General features: G+C 36.6%; 1 protein-coding gene across 2 annotated transcripts in view; it reads right to left on the bottom strand.

Annotated features, from left to right (window-relative positions):
- The window catches only part of LOC141592400 (protein SHOOT GRAVITROPISM 6), a 36,868-nt gene that overhangs the window by 2,817 nt on the left and 12,223 nt on the right, over nt 1–21,828 (bottom strand). For both annotated transcript variants that reach the window (XM_074413037.1, XM_074413038.1), the window contains exons 18-45: nt 21,663–21,728; nt 21,236–21,334; nt 20,919–20,993; nt 19,318–19,377; nt 18,182–18,271; nt 17,690–17,811; nt 17,032–17,161; nt 16,761–16,840; nt 15,860–15,995; nt 15,317–15,398; nt 14,027–14,172; nt 13,371–13,451; nt 13,187–13,287; nt 11,260–11,498; nt 9,462–9,571; nt 9,256–9,384; nt 9,070–9,144; nt 7,160–7,293; nt 6,995–7,067; nt 6,769–6,900; nt 6,383–6,564; nt 6,181–6,303; nt 4,877–4,937; nt 4,694–4,789; nt 3,848–3,948; nt 1,180–1,285; nt 559–672; nt 397–471 (exon numbers count right to left, since the gene is read on the bottom strand). In XM_074413037.1, the coding sequence (XP_074269138.1) occupies nt 397–471; nt 559–672; nt 1,180–1,285; nt 3,848–3,948; nt 4,694–4,789; nt 4,877–4,937; nt 6,181–6,303; nt 6,383–6,564; nt 6,769–6,900; nt 6,995–7,067; nt 7,160–7,293; nt 9,070–9,144; nt 9,256–9,384; nt 9,462–9,571; nt 11,260–11,498; nt 13,187–13,287; nt 13,371–13,451; nt 14,027–14,172; nt 15,317–15,398; nt 15,860–15,995; nt 16,761–16,840; nt 17,032–17,161; nt 17,690–17,811; nt 18,182–18,271; nt 19,318–19,377; nt 20,919–20,993; nt 21,236–21,334; nt 21,663–21,728 (3,018 nt within the window). The remainder of the gene's footprint in view (nt 1–396; nt 472–558; nt 673–1,179; nt 1,286–3,847; nt 3,949–4,693; nt 4,790–4,876; nt 4,938–6,180; nt 6,304–6,382; nt 6,565–6,768; nt 6,901–6,994; nt 7,068–7,159; nt 7,294–9,069; nt 9,145–9,255; nt 9,385–9,461; nt 9,572–11,259; nt 11,499–13,186; nt 13,288–13,370; nt 13,452–14,026; nt 14,173–15,316; nt 15,399–15,859; nt 15,996–16,760; nt 16,841–17,031; nt 17,162–17,689; nt 17,812–18,181; nt 18,272–19,317; nt 19,378–20,918; nt 20,994–21,235; nt 21,335–21,662; nt 21,729–21,828) is intronic.

Below are 21,828 nucleotides of genomic sequence, written 5' to 3'. Positions count from 1 at the left end.
ACTTACATCAGTGCTCTAAAATTGGGTGGGGAAGGGGGAACAAACACAGTATAGTATATTTTGCCACTCTGGGCTGTAACTGTGTCATATCAGACACGAGAGACGACAATAATCAATTTTTAAGCACCATTTGTGAGAGAATCTCAGTATGGTAGCACACTAAGAGCCGTTTCAGCTTTGTTATGCTAGATCCACATGTTCACCAGCTGACAGACATTTTGACAAACGCCCGTGGGCAGGCAGATATCATGAAGTTCAATGTATGAACTACGATCGCCTTTAGTCAGAAGCAAATTTTCCTTTGATGACCAAATAGTACCAACCTTCTTGTGTTAAATACAAAAGGGTATAAAAGGTCAAATAGATACTTCACATATATAGTATGGAAATACTCACTTGAAGATTGCGAAGTCGTACTGAAAGGTTAAGCAAGATTGGTTCCACTGCCTCAAAAGATGATAACTCAAGTATCTGCATTAAATTGCAAAGAAAGAAAGGTAAGGTAGCTAAATCAGCCTACATATAAAAGACTATAATGAAATGTGTCTGCAGACTCACCAAGAGTAAACATGACACAGCAGTAAGTTGCACAGACTCGTCTGAATCCTCAAGCAAAGCAAGTATCACACCTAGCACTTGAGTCGTATATTGATTGATTTGAACTGAAGGTATCTGCACAATCAAGCATTGATAGAAATTCCCAGAGCGAGATGAGTCATGTAACAGACAGGCAGGCAAGTGTAATACAACATCCAAAAGTCTTCCATATTGACACATTGAGATATTTAATCACAAAGTTGTCGACATTCTATCACGTTTGTAAGCCAATGATGTTGCATTCACATCAAAAATTCAACTCGCAGTATGTACGTATGGTCGTATGGATCCTAGGAAGTAACCATACATGAGTAAAATACCAGAAAATAGGCATGTACACCTGCATTGTCGCTTAATCTATATAACGTATATCATGTCCTCTGGACACACCGTCAAAGCATTTGTCCCAAAAGGACTGGGGGCTGGCTAACATGAACCGACATAAGAAATCGTAGAAGGGGGAACATGTACATAGAGAGGGGAAGAAGAGAAAGATATGAAAAAAAAAATTACGCTAAACAGAAAACTAAGGGTCTAAAAACTAACAAGTCCATAAGCAAGAAAATAGTACTATTCTGATACCTGAACAAGTCCTTTAAGACAAAGACGTCTAACAGTCGCAGAGTCATCAGACACATGACGACATAGTGCTTCAACCATTTCATTTAATAAGGAATCAAACCCGTCACTGCATAAGAACAGGCAAAAGGTAAGTTCAGCTGTTGTCTACTACGTACCCATAATTTGTGCATCCAATATAATTGAATTTGAAGGTAGTACTATGTGGCTCAACCAGAAAATAACCCCGTGAGCTATATATACCATGAGCCTTTTTTGGGAAGTGAGAGTGACTATGTTTAATTCATCTCGTAGTTACCATTACATATTCTCCGCTAGATAAGTTTAAACAGGTTTGCAAGCTAAATTACATTAGCAACACAACCTTGAAATAAATGACACAGGATTCGACAATTGGGGTTTAAGGAAATTTTTTTACAACGAAAGTATTTCTGCACAAACAGATTGTCTTTCTCACTGAACTTCCCATTATTATAGGAAATACAAATTTAACTCTTTTTTTTAACACAATTGATGCATAGCATTTCTAGAAAGACCATAAGGAACTAAGGACTGTCATATCAAACTTAATCAACTACCCAAGAAGTTAGACATAGCAAATTCAATTAGGTTCAGTCAGGTAATGAGCGGTTTTTGAGTTTAACCAAAAAAAATGTCAAGCATGTTATCCAGCAAATTGATAGAAGTAAAACCATTACAATTGAAACAGGGTATTTTTGGACAACTGCAAACATTTCATAACTTGCAAAAAGATCGGTTATTTTATCAGTAAGCTCGACGGGCACATAAATAGCTGCGTGAGATAATTGTACTAGCAAATCATAGGAAATTCAATTAGGCTCAGTCAGAAAGCGAATAGTTTTTGAATTTAACAAAATTTGTCAAGTATTTTTGGGCAACTGTAAACATTTCATAACATGCAAAAAGATAAGTCATTAGATCAGTAAACTCGAACATATACGAATTGCTGCATCAGATAATTGTACTAGCAAAACAACACCAACAACAACACAACAATTATAGTACCAACAAATAGGGGCAAGCATCGGTCCAAGACAAGACCGGACCTTACATTTTCGGTCATGGACCGGATCGAACCCAAATTATTCGGTCTGGTCCGGTCTTAGACCGAAATTGACCGAGAACGAAGAATTATCACTATTTAGTATAGGATTATTAAATTTCATTAAATAAAATCAACTAATTGTTTGACCTATGGTTCAAATTAAATAATTGCTATATTGAGTCTATAATATTTTTTTGTAATTTATTTTCGCAGTACGTTTTTTACTCATTACAGTACTTTTTCCATCTTATTTTCCATTTGCCTACCCCTACCTAAGAAACATCAAAATTATTTCTCTCTAACTCATCTCTATTGTTACCTCTTTACCACATCAAAAAATACACAAATTTCTTAAATAATGAATCATAATTCGAGTATTGAACAAGTATCTAATTCCTTAATCCATTATTACTTACTAAATTGATCTTTATTATAATTATACAACTTTTATTAATTAGGGTTTATATATTAAAATTAAACAAGGGTTAATTGGTGGGGGATAGTAGGGGTATTCGTTTACCGGATTCGCCAACGAGATGCAGTCACAAGGGTCGCTGACGGCTGTTCATGGATTGGTTTACTTTTTCGCGTAACACCCATGTTTCAATTTGTGGTTTGGACTTTGGAGGATGTTTGTGCAGTATTTGCTCCATTCAAGCATACTAATACTTAGCCATGATTAATTGTTGTTGTCATCATCATTATTTTTGATTGTCAAGCCATGACAACATAAATGAATCAACAATACCACCATCGGCAATTTGTGCACCTTTTCCATGTTTTTAAATTGATAGGCTTTGGAAATTGGAATGGTTTTGGCCGTTGTTGAAGGTGGTTGATAGGGGCGGTGGTTGACGGTGTTTATGAGTAAGAGAGGAAATTAGAAAGAAATGAGAGAGACAATGAGATGGGTATAATCGTCAATTGTGTACTGTGATGAGTGAAATGTGTACTGCGATAATCAGCATCCTATTTTTTTTAACTTAAAAAAATTGATTCCCTTACAAAGTTTCAATTATTAGTCGTAACCATAAATTTTGATTCATTCGGTTAGGCTTAAATTAACAAGTCTTGGACGAGACCGGGCTGAAGATCAGAATTTCAAAAAAGATTGACCGAGGATCCAACCTAAAATAACCTGGTTCAGGTTCGTTCAGATCAAATTGTCCGGTTCGGTAATTTTTTCAGTCCGGACCTAAACTTGCTCTCCCCTAACAACAAATTCTACAAAAGCATCGATAACTACAATAATAAATAACAGCACTGCCAACACGGACAATGAAGTAAGAATTACTCCCTCTCTAAAAAATAATAATCACAACTCTATTTTGGATTATCCCAAAATGATCCATCACGTTTGTATATTAGGTAACTTTACATTACATCTTTTGATGACACCATCTATTAAAGAAAGCAAATTGGGAGTGGTAAACACGAGTACAATTTTGCCATCTATGAAAAGAAGCCTCAAGGGTACTTCTTTTCTTAAAATAAAATCTGACAACATTGAAAAATGTTTTTGCGAAGGAGGGATAATACTAATTGTAATATTTCGAAAATGCAGACTTGTAAAAGAAATGGCAAGGTAGTGAAATATTGACGTACCTAAAACGGATAAATTCAGACAAAGCGCCAGCTGCAGCCTCCCTTTGGAATTTTTGTGGCTCATCTAAGGACTTGCATAGGATGGAGCATATGACTGGAATCTATGATTTTTTTTATACAGCAATAGCACAGAAAAGTGTCATCAGCTTACTTGCACCATGATGTTCAAATAAATTATTTTTACCATAAAGAATGATAATTATTATAATGTACGAAGGAAAGATATAGAGAAAGAAACCACAGGGGAAAAAAAATTCTCCCTGACCATCAGACAATCTAATCTCACTACCAAGCTACAATGCGTTATTTACTTTATTCATAACATCAGACATAAGTTTGAGATAGACAGGAGTCCTAGAAAGAAAGGATTTCAGGAAGGGCTGTGTTTTCAAATAGGCTGGAAAGAAACCCAGGCCAATGACTTCATTTCGATAAAATTTAAAGTTTAAACTGCAAAAGGTATCCAGAATGAAAAGTGAAAACAAGATATCGCATCATCAACTTCGTCGATTGTCACCGATGCAGATCTTATTGCTTGGATAGCATATAATTGGTTATTATATCAGAACGACTTCAGTAACAATGTTCAGTAAGACCAATGTTGTGTAATTTCTTTTTATTTTTATTTTGTTGACATTTTTGGGATTAACATACTGGGAAACAAGAGTTTTTTTAGAGATCTCACCTAACTACGAGAAGTGCATACCAAACCTTAAGAAACTGATGATGTATGACAATTGACCATAAGTGGTCTTACCCAAGTTTTGATGCCTGTGTGCGTGTTACGTATATGCAAATTCTACACAGAAAACAAAAACAGAATTGTCGCTAGTTTCATCATATTACCTCCTTTGGTCGCTTTATGGACACACATCCAGCTAATTCTCCAATAAGGTTCACCCACTTCTCATCTTCAATGTGTTCTCCATTCCGGGCCAATATCTGAAAAAAAATATGATCATCAATATGCAGCTATGCGTCTCACAGCAAGTGCATCAATGAGAGTTGAATACTTGAATAAGAGCAAACCTTTCCCATTTCAAGATCACCCACACATTCACAGAAAGCTTGAAACGCAATTAACAAAGCTCTGCGAAATTGACAACAAAGGAAAGGAATTCTTTAGAAGAAATGGTTGCAGGTCAAAAATATGCAATTTATCTAGGTACGTAGTACTGCCTCTGTCCCAGCAATTTGTTTACCTGTCTTTGGCACAAAGACCAAGAGAGAGATAAGCGTAAAAATACATTTTACCTTCATCTCTTTCCCCTTCCACATGGTCTTCATCTGCCGAATTACTGCCAGCTGCTCCATTTTTTCCCCTCATCCCATCCCATCTCTCACCTTTCTCATCCTCTCTTCAACAAGCGAATAATTTAACCCCCTTTCCGTTTCCATTTCCTCCACCTCTCAACTCTGAACTACAAATCGGACATTGGGGTTGACTCTTTTACTTCAAAAATCAGATTAAATAATGTTGATCAAGCTACAAGTTATGGGCTGGCTAATTTATTTCGAAGTCAGCTGTTTGGATCTCTACTGGTGAGGTCAGGGGCTTGGTGATCTGGTCAGGGCCGCTGGCCTATGGTTGAGAATGCCTCAGGTGGTGGTTAAGAAAGTTAAGAACAAGGTTGCCAAATTTATAAGAATACGCAACATCTGCTACACGATACGCTCTTATAGTGCATCCAGTATATAGATTTTAAGCAAGCGCCATGATCAAACACACTGGAACTCAATCGCAATTCGCTAAGCATTGAGGCAATCCAGTAATCAAAATTTGGGTTAGCGGACGAAGGTGTTGGGGCAAGAGCTTATGAGGAAACGTGTTGGAAATAGTGGGCCTAGTGAATTACACATGGTATATGCTAAATAAGTGGGTGGTATGGTTAGTCATACAAAAAACACATTCCCAAAATGGAAAGGTAAACAAATGGCCGAGATACCCTAAAATAGAACAGTTTTAACATATGACTGTAACGGAAGAAGTACTACTTAAAAGAGAATTAAGGGTAGGCCAGAAGTCATTTGCTTAAAAGTACTTGAAAATAAAAAGAGAATAAGGCTAAGCCACAAGCCATTTCCTTGCAAACTTTTGAAAGCATAAAAAATTACCAAAGCATCATGCCATCAATGGCATTGGATATAAAAAAATTATTTCAACTCTTCATGTCCTGACTCCTGACCTCTCCTAAATAATTTAAATGGTTGATCATGCCCTCTATGTCATTCACTTAATATATTTATTTTTCTTTAACAATTTCAACAGTAGAAATCACATTCAATGCTAGTCAGGCCAATTAACATACTCAAAGCATCAGAAAGTGGCATACCGTAGAGGTTCTGGCTGGCCTGAACTAGCCAAAGCATGGCAAGTACCTAGTTGCAGAAGAAGCGAGGCAAGAACGGAAGCATAACTTTGTTCAACAGCCTTTTTACCAATTTTTCCACCACCCCTACAAGAGCGTCGCATCAGTACCACATTTATGTTGTAAGAGTTGGACATATGGTTCTTTGACATGTTGAATTTGTCACCTGAAGAAAGCCGTAAGAGCAAATATAGCTGCTTGCAATATCTCTTTCTCACTGTGATTGGTAACACCATGACTTGAGTAGTCTCCTTTCTCTGAAATTCCACTAATTATCGGAGTGTGATTAAGGACTGACGTTACATGTTCCAAGAACGAAAAAGAAAGTACATTGTGTTGGGAAAAAGCCTGCAATAACGGCCAAAAATGATTCAGAACTTCAAGATGCAAACTATATATTATTAAACAATAGTAACAAAAGGCAACAAAATTACAGGAAAATGGAACAGGTGATCTTTCAGAATCCATTTCTCAGCAATAACAAGTAACGTATTTCTTCAACCTTACAATCATCAAAGTTGCATATATGTAAGACCATTTTGATCAACTTACACAAAAAGCGTCCTGCATCGGCCAACCACCACGTAATCTAGATATATCTTTTGTGACAATATCTCTTCCAGCTGTAGCCAAAACTTCATTAAAAACAAGGTTTGAACTAGTGTTTTCAGCTAGAGCAGAAATCTTTACAAAATCAAGGATGTCAAAAACAATGTTGTTAAAGCGCTATCAAATAATAAACTATCAGGAAAACAGTATATAAATCTTGGGAGGATACAGCAGTAAGGGTTTCCTGGCGTAGATATTTTTCCGCCACATGGCCTAAGGCAGAGAGCAGGGATTGAGTTGTCCTAAAGGTGAAAACATGCATTAGAATAATCAACAAGGGACTACTCATCATCACAACACAAATATTATCACAGCCCTGATACAAGCATAATACCTTGAAATATCAGATTCACTCAGCTCATTCTTCCTCCTCGTAACAAACTCGATAACAGCTTGGATAGAGCCTTCAGCCGATTGTTTGACCTTGTCACATATAGCGTTTGTGCAACCATGCAATGCAGCAACAAGCTGAGAAACAGATCAGTCTCAACATAAAAGCTCTGACAGCTTTTATCCACAATCTTATTTTATTACAAGAATGGTTTGCAATGGTGTCCACATGTTGCGACTCTGCGAGCAGTGGCGTTTCCAATGGGGGTTCATGGGTTTTGATTGAACCCCCATTGGAAAATATATGTAAAACTTAAGTCAATTAATAATCACACAAAAAAAAGCAAGTTGGTCTGATGGTAAACATCAAGTATAGTCCTATAATGTTGGGGTACGATTCCCACCTATTTCATTTGCATTTTTCCCACACTTCACTAAGTGTTTCTTTTTCATAGTTTTGTAAGTTTTTTCTTTAACATTTTATCTATTTTTTTTCTGTCTATTTTTCCTTTCCACTCCTCTTTGAAATTTTGGGTTTTCGTTTGATATTTGACCGTAGAAATTACTCTATTTTCATTTTTATAATCCCCTCCCTATAAATTCATAAAACTATTGTCTTCGTTTTTAATTGAGTATAGAAAATATGTGTTCATCCAATATTATTTGTTGATAATTATCTACTACAGTCCTCATTGCAAAACATTGCTCACATTTTTTTTTAATTCAAGGGGATATTTTATCACTCTTAACATTGTCTTTTTATAATGAGGCATAATAAAAAAAAAAAATTGTGCTAAAAGTCCAATATAAATTTTTTGGGGGTGATGGTGATGGGGGTACAAGTCAAAACTCGAACCCCCATTATTGAAACTCTAGAATCGCCACTGGCTGCGAGCGTTATAATCAGTTGAAGATTTTAGGGGCAACAATTCTCTCGCGGAGTTCTCATCCTCTACAGTCTACATCAATATTTTAATTAAAACCTATAAGTTTACCTTGACTTTTGTATTATGTTTCACTCCCCTTTTGTTTTCACTTTTCCTTTTCTATATTTACGCATTTTGAGGTGTGCGATCCCCCATGGACGGTTCTAAAGGACGATTCAAGTCAGTATTTGATTTCGAATTCTTAATGAGAAAGTAATCTTTTAGCAGATAATTTAGTTTACAGTTATTTGTAGTAGTCAATAGGCTTTTATTTAAAAGTGTACACAGAGGCGGAAAATTATATCTAGCAATTGAAGTTTTAAAATAGCCATGCATGACATCTCATTTATCTTTGTTTTTTTTTTTTCACCCACAAGATAATTGAAAATTATATACAACTAATTTTCAGACAACCAATGTTAACAAAATATCTGCCTTTAATTTATAAATCTTCTCTGTGGCCTTTTTTATATTCAAAAGTGGTTTGTGATCTGATCAATCAGGCATTTGAAATTACATCAGCTGTCAGAAACTTCCTAAAACCACTTCTAGTATTCTTCATTAATTAATGTCCCTTTGTACAGTTTTAGAATTTAGACAGTATCTTACAAATAGATGAAGCAAATTGAAGCTTCCAATAAAAAAATAAGCCTCGTGTCTGTTTTCTTAATCATAAATGGCTGGGAAGGCGGTAGAGCCTACAAACAGGACAAAGTAGGGCCTGTAATATTGCATCAAGCTAGAAATGCCATAGCCTCAGCCTAGTGAAGATCAGCATCTCTACCATTCAACTTTTGTGTACGATAGACGGACAGTCCGGTCACCTTAATTTCTATGTGATAAAATTATTACAGTATGAATTATGAAAGGCGCATTTGCCTGAATACCTCCAGATCTCAGTTGTCAACGTATGCATTCACACAAGATTAATGGGTATGTGATTATCGCTGAACTGAAGCAAGTTTGATTTACAAGCCAAAATACATACCTCATCCTTCGTCAATAAAGTGCAGAGAGATGAAACAACCCTACTAAATACTTCAGATGGATCAATGGACGCATCCTGCATATGTGATTTGATTAGTGAAACGCTTTGGGTAGCTATTACATATACATTATGCTTAAACATATAAAAATATAAGCTTCAGTGATAGCCATTTCAATATCAACTCACACTTCTTAAAATAGCTATGACGTCCTCCAGAGAAGCCAAAGCAACGTAACATGTTTCCAAATCAGTACCCGAATTGGCATTCGCTTGTCTTGGAAGTGAAAGAGATATGCTGAAGAAGAGATCAAGAATCTGTACATGAAGAAATAAGACAACAAATCGAGGATAACTCAAAATCTGACAAATAATTTAACATGATTATTACAGACCTGAATTGAAAATTTGCGGACTTCAGCATCGGTATCAGCACAGCGTGGAAGATATGTGATGACCCTATCTCCTATAGTCAACGCCTCACGACTAGGTAATACAAAAGCAGCTGCAAATTAAAGAAGTGCCAAATTCACCTGTGAATAATCTTGATATACAGAGTATAATCAAACACGCAGTTGTTTTTGTGCCATGACACTGATTATTTCTACAAATGAAAAAATAATGACATAAAGACAGCAATTCACAAGTCACGATAAGAGAAAATCTCTTTAAAATCCACAATTGTTGAATCCAAATGTAACAGCCATACAGTGATAGTTAAAAATTCAGTGATATACTTTCAAAATGATGTAACACAAGTCGAACAGTTCACACACCCTGAAATTCTGCATCAAACTAGTGATATACCAGTTCCAGTAAAAGACAGGAACTTATTAACAAATAGAATTATCTCATGTTGTTGTTGCCTCCAATAATATTTCTCTTTTTCATTGTCAAAATACTAGAAATCTACCTAGTTGACTGGCCTTCCTCATTCATCCATCTACCTAATTCACAGTTAAACTCACAAAGTGGTAATAGTAGGCCGTATAAGTATAGAACAACAAAAAAAAGTTTCTATTTCTTGCAGAGCTTAGTTGCCATTGGGAAAGGAAGGCTAGTGCCAGAGGAAGGGCGGGAAAATTTGTTTGCATCTTGCAACAATTGAACAAAAATCCTTGTTTCCTCTAATTCAGTTGTTATTTTGTTATTTTTTTTATTTACAGCTGGTCGTTCCTATGATTTTTTGGAACTCATAAAGTTATGAAAACTGTCTGTAACCCGATAAAAACGAATCGGGAACATGCATAATGTGTGCTAAGGTGACTTGATGACAATCATGTTATAGGGTATGAGTGTTAGGTCGTAGAACAATATATATCTACAGATGAATGTTCCAGAAATGTAAATGTTGTGGAATTACTGTAGATGTGCAGTCATACGAAAAAGTATTATGATGAGGCCATGAGGGAAACCGCTTCGGGTTCATAGAGCCCTTATAGGTTCAAATTGATAGGTTCATAGAGCACTTCGAGTTCATCTGGCAATCTAGTTCTCGAATCAAATTCGCTCTAGCATGGACAATATGGTTTGAAGATCAGTAGTCGGCCGGCCAATACCTGAGCCAACCGTGGTTTCACTTATTGGAGAACTCAGGCACAAGAAGAGGCTTGAAGAATAGAAAAGTCATAAGATTGTAAGGGATAGGGGGAGAATGAAGAGCCGAGCCTTAAGAAAACATGAGCAAATCTGATTGAAAATAGCAAGGGTCAATTTGGAACATATGACATATAAGAATATGGTGTCGGAGAGGGTCAAGTGGAGACAAAGAATTAAAGGGTAGTATGGTGTTTGATCTTAATTTTTAATTTTTCTTTCTTTAATTTTGTTAAAATTTTCATTATTATTTTTTTGCTCTTTTCTATATATACTCCAGTCACCGTCATACTTCCTAAATGTTTGTGTTTTTACGGAATATTTGGAGTTCCAAAGAAAATTCACTCGCTAATCTTGCATCTAGCAGTTTTTCATCAAAGGTTCAAGCAGGGAAACCCTTTTATATTACTATTTAGGATTAGGATTTAGGATAGGATGTTTAAAAGCCATAGTGCTCCGACCTCTAAATTATTAAGAAGCACAAAAGAAAAAACAGAAACGGTTGCTATTGACATCGTATGATGAACAAAACTAAAACATTTGTTAAATTGCAAGTCACCAGGCTTAACATGGCAGCAAAAGGAAGGAGGACATTACAAGGAAAGTTGGAGAAATTCCCGTGCAAATTACGATCGAAGTGCTTGGTATGACCACAGCTTCCATGGCAGCCTAACCGGCAGAATCCACTAGTACATAACATACGGAACTTAACTAGCATCTCATGAACAGCTTGGCAGGCTCTTCTCCTTTGGTGATCAATAGGAGAAGAAACATAAAGATCAAGTTGTCTCAGAATATGCAACAACTGCTCCGTCCTGCTCTTTCCGTCCTCTCCACTGACCAACAGAAAAATGCCGGTCAGAGAAATTATCAGACCAGAGGTATTTTTCATTTCCAAAGAGATGCAGTAAATGAGCTTAGAGCATAAATAGTACACATACTCTACTTACATAGTTACTGAATTAAATAACCAATCAGCATAATTTTACTAAATATGAGAAAAACGCAACAGATTCTCTTTCATTGCTGTTGTATGCAAATACAACATTACCTATGCAGATAAGATAGATAATTTAGATGGTAGCGCGAAGTAATTTATAAATAAAACACCAAGTACACGATCAAATACGCCGGATTCCCAAAGAACACAAGCTCACAAATGGTATGAAACAATCACCACTGCCCTCCATAACCATGAAACAACAACCCCAGTCACCCGAAGTACGCCTCAACTCTCTGAAGCACTATCCCACCCACGACACCCTTTCTCCCACCCTTGAAAGCCCTCTATCAAGGGGTCTTGGATGGTGTGGAAGGGGCTTTTGTGAGTGAGAGATGTGTTTTTGAGGGGTGGTGTTTAGGGGGTCAAGGAACTCATCAGAGAAGAACGTCAAAAACTCTAAATTTAGGGAGGATGAGGTCAAGGATGGAGTTAGGGTGGGGAGGTGGAATCGTCGTCTCTGAAAGCAGATTTTAGTGGTGTCAAGTGGGTGGTCGTCAACAGTGGGGTACGGTGGCGGGTTGTTTCGGTGGGTTTGGGAGAACCAAGAAAAGGCGTGGTGGTGGTGGTGGTGGTGGGGGGGGGGATTAAGGTTTCTGGCGCTGCTAGGTGTTGAGAGGTGGGTAGCTCATAGCTGGGAAATTATATCTGACGCTGCTGGTGGTGAGCCAGGGGTGGTAGATGAGGGGTTCTGGACATGACGTTGTAAGTGGGAGGTCAGTGTATTTTCGTAAACAACACATATTTTACCCACTTGCCTTAATTTTGTCATATTGGTGCCAAACTCCAATGGTTCTTTTGTAGTGAGTGGGAGGGAATATATACTAGATATTCTTTTAAGAGTGTTCGCAAATCGGATGTTACATAATCATATTTAATCGAACAACCTTCTAATCATCAGAGGAACCTCTATAAATACATGATTGACTGATGAGTTATGAACAACAATTGGATCATTGACTCAAACACGCACTTAAACTTACAGAAAACGCTAGCTATTTTTTAAGGGGTAAATTAGCTAGTTGAAGACAGAAGTATTTAAGAACTCTGTTTTTTGGGGGCACCCACATGTAAGCTAACAAATTCTAAATGTGATGGCTCAAGTTACCTCATTGTCATGAGGGGTCAGTACCCTTCTCAATTATGTTTGCATAAGGAGTGTTTATGAACTTGGACCCTTTCAAGAGAAAAGTTGGGAGTGATAATCTCACTCGACCGGTGGGGAGTTAAGACTGTATATAGAGTATATACGGAAACTAACAAAGAGAGACTACAAACAAATGATCATATCTTTGTAGAAGTTAAAACAAGCAAATTGACTCAAACAAAACTGCATAACAAATGCACATATAGCACAACTCAACCTACAAGTGAATACAATTTGTGACACAATATATACTAACTGTGTAGTAAATGCACCCAAACAATGATAACAGACAAAATATACAAAACTAAGCACCATTGCTCCGAGTTTCTCACAAAAAGAGTGAAGATTAGCAAAATAAAATCATCAACTGTCAATACCTTGTAAGTAAGATTGCACATAAAAGATTGATGAGATTGTCTATGAGTAGGTTGACAACGTCAGATGGTTCACTTGGTAAAGCAAAAAACCCCAGGACTGCCTGAAAAATTTGGAAAGATGGAGACCTCATTATCAAAATTACAATGACTAGCAAATAATGATGCAGGACATTAGATATCATACCTTCATAACGTGGTTTCTTGTTTCCATAGTCAATCTCGGCTCAACTGACACCAGTGTTGTGCAAGCACTTAGAGCAAGGGCCTGAATTACAGCCTAATTAGTTACTCCCTCCATTCATTTGGATTTCATACATATTCCTTTTTGGTCCATTAATTTTGATTCCATACATTTCCTCTTTAGGAAAGTAATGACCCTTAAAACGACCAAAACACCCTCACTTAAAACATATGCGTCCCCCATATTTAGACTCATTCACTTGCAAGTTGTATTATGTATTATTCCAGTTATACCCTTGTATTTTTACTTTTCTCGTACTTTGTACCATTTGGATATGCAGGAAGCCCAAATGCCCAATGACTGGTGGTGGTTTTTTTTTTCCCGGGGGGGGGGGGGGATATAAAGGACAGCCATGTCCATATTCGAATGAGTAAAATATTCATTCTTCTTTGGGATTTCGGATATAACACATCAAATTAAAACTATTTCATGAAGTTGAAAATGGTTCTCCCATCGTCGCTTCAAGGCGGGGAACATACTTTCATTCATTCAACCTCCCTTCCCTCCCCTAGATAGAATAAACACATTGTTTGGTGCATAAGCCTCTTTGGAAGCTCTGCACAACAAATAGTAAATCAAACAGCACAAATAAGACCGACCTCTGTCTGCAGAAACTCTACACTGCTGTTAATAAAGCCATCATCATTGTCATGACCCATCAAGGTCAAAATGTAGTCGAGCAATTGATCTCTTCTTTTTAAAGGAAAAGGTGTTCCATTCTCTCCAGCTCGGATGACAGCCTTACCTGAAGGAGAAACAAGGCTAAAAATAAGTCGCCTTCGCAAGAGAAGTAAATATTATAGCAGAAACATCAGGGCAGAAGACACACTGTTCAGATCATTCTAGAACCAGTCAACCTTTTAAAGGAAATAAACAGAGTCTGTAGAAAGGACATGAAGGGGGTGACTTGTCACCCATTTACAAAAGAAAGGTAGAAGCAAAAATAACAAGCACCCAAATTACGAATTACAAATGCACGAGAATCATCAAAATTGTGACTTCTGCGTAAAAATCTGACTACATAACCATATATTTTACCAAATGGCTATGAGATATAAATTATTAATGGATTAAATCAAAACTCTAGAAAGTTGAAATCCTATATGCTTCATTTGTTGATAAATTGAAGATAGTCATACCATTTTTGGTGAGGGTCAATTGAAAACAACCATTTTGTTAACCAAAAGAGTGTTATTTTGATCATGAACAGAGCGAATCATGCTATTAGCTTGTGAGTTGTACAGTTTGCAATATCCTTAACCTTTTGAATTTCTTAGGATCATGGAAGTATATATATACCCTATATAAGACTACAAGTGATAGTTTGTGAGCATAATCTTCTTCCTTTCGTTTTCTATATGGGTGTCACCCCTTTGGTGTCTTATTGTATCAAAGGTGGTGCCCCCTTAGTGTCTTTAATTGAGAATACATACACATATATAACTTCAAAAAAATAATAATAATAGTGAGAGAGAGACATCGTAGTAGTAATTCTAGATCTGAAAAGGCCTCTAGCTATGAAAAATCCCATTTAATTTACATGTCAGCCAAAAGTATAGTGTCAGTCTAGTCAATAGCCAGGGATGCTAAATAAACCATGAATGTATTAAGCCATGAATGTTGAGCAGATTAAACCATGAATGGGGAATTGACCCCATATCGTTTTTGGTCCACCCCATAATAATTGGCCCCTTAAATCTAGTATAAATTAAATGGTCGACTTTCTATACTGCTCCTAATTAACACTATATTTAAATAGGGACAAATAGTAATAAATTCTAAGCTCAAGGTATTTCATCACTAAATCTTAAGTATAAATCGGATGGAGGAAGTGACCACAAACTAACACACAACTACACCTGCTCAGGGAACAGCCACTACATACTTACCTAGTAAATCAATGGCTGTAATAACAGCTTGCCTTGCAACGGGCTGATGTACATGAAGAAGCCGTGACAGCATATTTGTTCCCTGAAAACAACAGAAGAACTCTTACAACGACAGAAAAATAGAGCTGAAAATCTGAAAGACATTACCCAGTATATATTTATGCCCAAATCAGCCTTAAAAAGCATTCTTCCAGTTAGTGGAATGAGGTAAATATAGCTGATATCTCCTATAGACTCTACAGCTCATGAGGCCAAAGTCTTGCCAACTTGAATTAAGAATGTTTCTATTTTCTAATTCTATTTTTTGACGATACAGTTGCACCGTGTACAAGTAAAACAAGAAAGAGTGTGAGATCATTGCACCATTCAGAAGCATAGCTAATGGGTTATATAACCCTAATTTCCAAAGAGACTTCTTAATGCTAAAAGATATAAAAGCACTGGTGACAAACCGATGATCAACCTGATTTTTACTGCCCCAGGAAAGTAAGGGAATAAAAGAGTGGTTAATCCTTCCAATTTGCACAGTGTTAGGTTACATACCACAAGAGCATCTATTCGAGCCTCAATTACACTGGAGGGCGCATATTTTGCGGCATATCCGTACATCAGAGCTAGAGCAGCATGTATATCGTCTGAATTTTCCACTCGAGATCTATCGCTGAAGTAAGAAATTAGCCTGAAACAATTAAAAAAAAAAGTTACTAACTATATTGCATTTGAATATCTCGACATAATCAGACTCGTGCATTGAATAAAAAATACAGCGAAAATAGACAATAATGTTTAATATCACAAAACATTCCATCAGTTCATGGAACACTCAATGTATGATTCACAGCATTTGCGAGAAAGGGCCATTCACAGGGTTTGCCAGGAAAGTATGAGGGCATGACAAAAAAATTTAGCAGAAAAGCCCTGATCTGTATGGCAACAATTTGTAACAGACGGCTTACGATCCATGACATCGAAGGTTCATAACAAATGGGTTTATGTCATTCTTGTGACACACGAGGGAGTGAAAGGAGATACAAATATCATGTCTATCTAATTAACTCTATATCAGACAGGCTACTTTTTCTTGAAGGGAAGATATTGTCTTATCCTCGATTGTTAAGAGTGAATAAAGCAGTATTAGTGTATCATGTGTCCATTACCTGAATATCATAGATAGGATAGAATACTATGAAAGTTTATTAGTCTTGCGCCACAACAGTGAATAAGAATCTTCTAGTAATTAAACCGCAGCCGATATAGAATTCTGCTTAGATTATCTGTGTTTAATGTTTGCATATCATAGAAGGTTCGAGACAATAGGTCACATTTTGCAAAAAGAATGATTATACCATGATTGACACACCACACCATCTATGCAGGCAGGAGTTCTAGGAAGCATAGCTGATAGATTAGAAAATAAAAATAAAAATAAAAGAACCAGATAAACCTCTGAAATATACTCTGACCAACATTGTCAAGAATCTCTTTCAGCTTCTCCAAGATCATGTCCAAGTGTGATGCTGCTACCTGGGAAATAGTCTCAAGTAAGAAAATAAACACATAAACCACTCTAACAGCAACAACTACCCCATTAAATTACCGCAACTGCAGGGGTTAGAGAGATCAATGGTAGCAAAGTGGCTATCTCCAAAATCATTAACACAACGTAGGGAAATGGAAGTCAGGCAATAAATGAAACATAAAAACAAATGACTTACCAATCCCATACCCTTTGCCAAGCCAACCCTGTTAGTTGGAACTGCAATATCTGCCTGTTTGTACATCAAGTCAATTTTATCACGAACATAGACCTTGTCAACAACTTTCTGAAGCAGGACACCCAGACACCTGCAAATGAAATTAGCAATGATCATCGAAAACCTCGAAATTATTTGTAACCAAGAAGATCTAACTAAAGAGGGAGGAGTTCCCAAATTGTTAATATCTATTGGCAATAATGAGTACAAATTTTTAAATACGTTAAAAATTTTCCCAAAATGATACACATTTTTTAACAGCTTGAAAGCAGTTAAAAAAAAAGTATTATGGGCAAACTGTGGGTATGCATGTGTGTGTTAGTAAGTATAGAGAGATGGAGAAGAAAGTACACGCCTCTAACCCCCAATCCATTCTAAGAAACTCTAAGATTCTTAGAAGAGAGTAAGATATATCATCTACCAGATACAAGATATCATCACCATTTCACCAAGCTAACCGGCTAGAGACTCTACCTAGAACCTCAGAAGCCTGCAATGCATCCTCTTCCGAATGATCAGATAAATTCAGAAAGGAAACATCCCACACTATCTAACGTTAATTCTAAGACACCAAAAAAATTAAGTTCCAAATAAGGGGGGAAAACCCTAAGGCATTTACCGGTGGAGCAGTGCAGAATGCTCATCGTCAGAAGTATAGAGATCATACTGTTTAGCAAAAGTGTCTCCCAGAATGATTATCCAATCCGCATCCTGGCTCACATCCAGTGTTTCTGCAAGAAACTACCAAGTAAAAACATTATCGGGACACTATCACCCAATATTTTTTACTTAACTTTCAAAACCAAGCATAAACACAAGAGCAGAAAAGAACTGCCTACTGGTACCAGTAATTAATCTCAGTAATGCACTCACCAAACAAATATATCACGCAAAGCTATAATCTCAAAAAAAGAACATTCGCAATGCTCTGAGAAAGACAAAATGCAGTTTAAAGTAATCAACGCTGAAGTGTGAAGATGTCGCATCGAGAAAAACTCATGTTCAGAGCTTTGGAAGATGGGGACTCTATGTAGACTAGGAACAGAATTCATAATTGATGATTACACAACTCCAGTAACAACACTCTAATAAGCATACTAGTTTCACTTACACTAACTATCATGTCGTCCCAGGTTTCCCGGCATGACGGATCCTGCTTCAAGTCTTCTGTATCGCTAACATAAGCCTTCATTTTTGGTATCTACAGCTTTCAGAGATGAGAGTCAAAGTTAAATTTTCCAGCCTATGCAATCGCAACTGTAAGTCAGTCACTAAAATAGTAAAATAGAAGAGAACCACTGAGCTGACAAAAGTTACTTTCCAAGGACATTTATTTCTGAAGTGGACAGTGGTTTCTGAGATAACATGTAGCATATGATTTAAGATAGTGCTCCCATTATAATGTATATATGGACAAACTGATGAAAATCGGAACAGCTACTTGAGTTTTAAAATTATAAAGAGTAACTAGAACTTCAAGGCAAGCTAAATTTAGTCTTATCAATCTTCTCATAAGAACAATATTTGTGCTGAAAATCAACGAGCACCAAACAAATATTAAAAAAACGAAGAGTATGACTATAAGTGAAACATGATACGACACCACAACAAAAATGCCTCAAAAGCCTTCATCTTAGGCGGGCTAAACTCGTGAAGGGGGTCGGACGCATGCAGCCTTAACCTTGTACTTTCATATGTTCCTAAAACGAACATGGTGTTTATGATGAGACAGTGAAATTTACGCGAACCGCTTACAGTGGGCCATAAACCTGTGGTTGCGCAGTTCATAAGAGTTGGAATCCATCCAAAAACGGAAGCATGAGCTGAGGGATGAGGAACAACCACACATATAAACCACTCTCGCTTCTTGTCTTATTATGTTCCATTTGGGACACTTGAACACATAAAAGACACACAACACTATCCCCCTCACTTGGGTTCCTTCAAACTCTCCCTTGTGTTCCTTACACTAGATAGTCATGACATCCTCCATTCATCATGGTCCATCTGATCCCCATTGGTGAATCTCACTGTTCACAGGTCATGGCAGATTAACTCTCTAAAAGCTTAAGTGTTAATCTCTACATACAATTGTCCGAACCTTGAGGACCACTGACAGTGTATATGATTAAGGGATTATTTCATACTCTACATGAGAACATTATAATTTTAATCTTGTATTCAAGCTCCCGCAGTTTAACAATTACTAAGTCTTGAATAATCACAACAATATCATAATAATTATACCTCATCTTGCCAAAATAAACTGACATTCTTCGGAAAGAGGGGTGCCAAGAAATTAAGGACCTGAAATATGAATACAACAACATCAGAGCCTTAATCCCAAAATGATTTGGGGTCGGCTGACATGAATCATCCTTTAGAACTGTCCATGGGTGAACGCACACCTCAAAATGCGAAAAAATAGAAAAGAAAAATTGAAAAACAAAAGGGGTGTGAAACATAATATAAAAGCCAGGTAAACTTATAGGTTTTAAAATCGAATTCCAGATTTTTTTGTCCCACAATAGTATGAATAAATGGAAAAAATTAATTCCTCATTTTCTTTTGTCCCACAATAGTATATCACGCAATGTAGATAAAATGGTTTTGCAAAAGACCAGATTTGCCATAAAAGATAATTAGATAAGTTTAAGAGGATGTATATGCATCCCTGAATTTGTTACATCCGACCTAAATAGTCAAGACTTACGAGCTATGAGCAAAGAGGCGCCGCAACTTGAAATCATAATAAAGCTAAAGCACCAATAATTTCGATGCACTTCACATACATGAGGCTTGATCATATGCTAGGTCGTAACTATATAAACATAGCATAAGATAGGTAAAGATCGTATAGCATAAGATAGGTAAAGATCGCATAACATAAGATAGGTAAAGATAGCGAAGATATACAAGGTTTACTTTACCTCAGAGATTAAGGTAAAGACCATAGACACTGAAGACTAGCCGAGGTGCCAAAGGTTTACTTTACCTTAGAAGTCCTGGCGTAAGATGAGGTGTGCTGGTTTGAATTTTAAGTAAGTTATCATGTGGAATTTACACTGTCATGTGACAATAAGCCCAAGAGACTGTCTCTTGTAGACTACTGGACTTAGATTGGATAACAGATTTATTATTCGTGTTATAATTTGCAGAATATATTTTTATCATCTATGCATCTTACTTTCTGGAAGCATTATTCACGTATAGTAGCAATAATCCCATGTTGCAGTGTGGTCTCACTAAAATGCTAAGAGCAAAGTTAACATAGCCTTATATCATCCCTAGAAATTGTCAACATGAGGGAAAACTAAGGAAAAAGGAAGGAAAAACACGACTGAAAAAGAAAGACGAGTATTTGAAATCAAAAAAATAATAAGTGTGGATAAAACGGAAGGAAAAGATAAAAATGTGGAGAACAACTGTTTGAAGGATAGTAATAAGAGAGGTTCAAAGGAAACATAAGGGTAAGGAAATGCACGAAAAACAATTTAACGAAACATTGGCACAGGCAACAAAGAACAAAACAATTACAGAAAGAAGTCATGTATAAGGAATTCAAAAATTGCAGAAGCCTCTGGTGCTTGCCACAGTCTTGCAGTGAACTGGGATGGAAAGTTGAAACCACGCCAATCCCAAAGATTGTGTCCTTTGTGTTATATTAGGCAGAAGGTAGCTTATTTCACTTGTATCTAATTTCATCAATGATTTCAAGAAGGGTCATTCTAAAATCTTTCAGCTAGGAGGGCAAAGTGTCTCAAGCATTACTAAATTTTTAACACTTTCATTTTTGTATGGAAAAACGTAGCATAAAAATTTATATACAGGGACTCGGAAATACTTACAGAAAGAATATAAGTAGCACGGCGGTCCCTTCCAAGAGGATCATGCAATAATATAATTAATCTGGCAAAGAGCACCTGGTGGTCGTATACCAGTGACAACACAGAGTGCATGCATATGAGATTTAGCGATTCAAACAACAATAACAGTATAACAGTAACAAGCCATAAATGCGTTGGTCCCTAAATAATTTGGGTTGGCTAACAAACACTTGTGAGGAACTGGAAATAGAAGCTCAAATAAATAAGAAAAGTCAATCACATGACAAAAAGGGAGCGAGGAAATCAAATTTGTCAATCCACGTGGTAAGAATATACACCTCCGAATTTGGAATATCATTTCGAGATTTACACTCGCTAAGCATGATGCTGTTGCTACTCAATTTGTTCCTGCACAATTCTGAAATGCATCTACACACCTGAAGATTACAAAATCTTATACAGTCAATTGATTTTAACACAGCCAAATGACAGATTCAACTCAAAAAAGCAACCAATCAAACATATGTAATGTCTGAAAATCATGAACTGTGATCAAATAACAGAGACAGATAAACTTGGTGTGAGGCGCATATTTAGATTGTACAGTGTACTTTAATTGTTTTGTGTATTTCAACATTTGTTGAACCAGATACCTACAACTTAAACTAGCAAACATGCTAAATTGCTAATGAAGAAAAAAATGGCTGGAGTAAGATCAACAATTGTAAGTGGGGAAGTTACAAGAGAGTGATGAGGAAAATATACCGTGGCAATTGCACCAGTAAAGTCTCGAGGAACAATCATCTTCAACAGAAATGGCCACAAAATGTGCTACAGTTGAATCAACAGATAATAGTCACTTTTTTTTTTATTCAAGACCAGATAGTAGTCACTTAAAAATCACGGAGAACCGCAAAAATGAACAATGCTT

This window comes from Silene latifolia, chromosome 7 (assembly GCF_048544455.1).
Source record: "Silene latifolia isolate original U9 population chromosome 7, ASM4854445v1, whole genome shotgun sequence".
In the NCBI taxonomy this organism is placed as follows: Eukaryota; Viridiplantae; Streptophyta; class Magnoliopsida; order Caryophyllales; family Caryophyllaceae; genus Silene; species Silene latifolia.
This window is presented reverse-complemented; position numbering and strand designations above follow the sequence as displayed.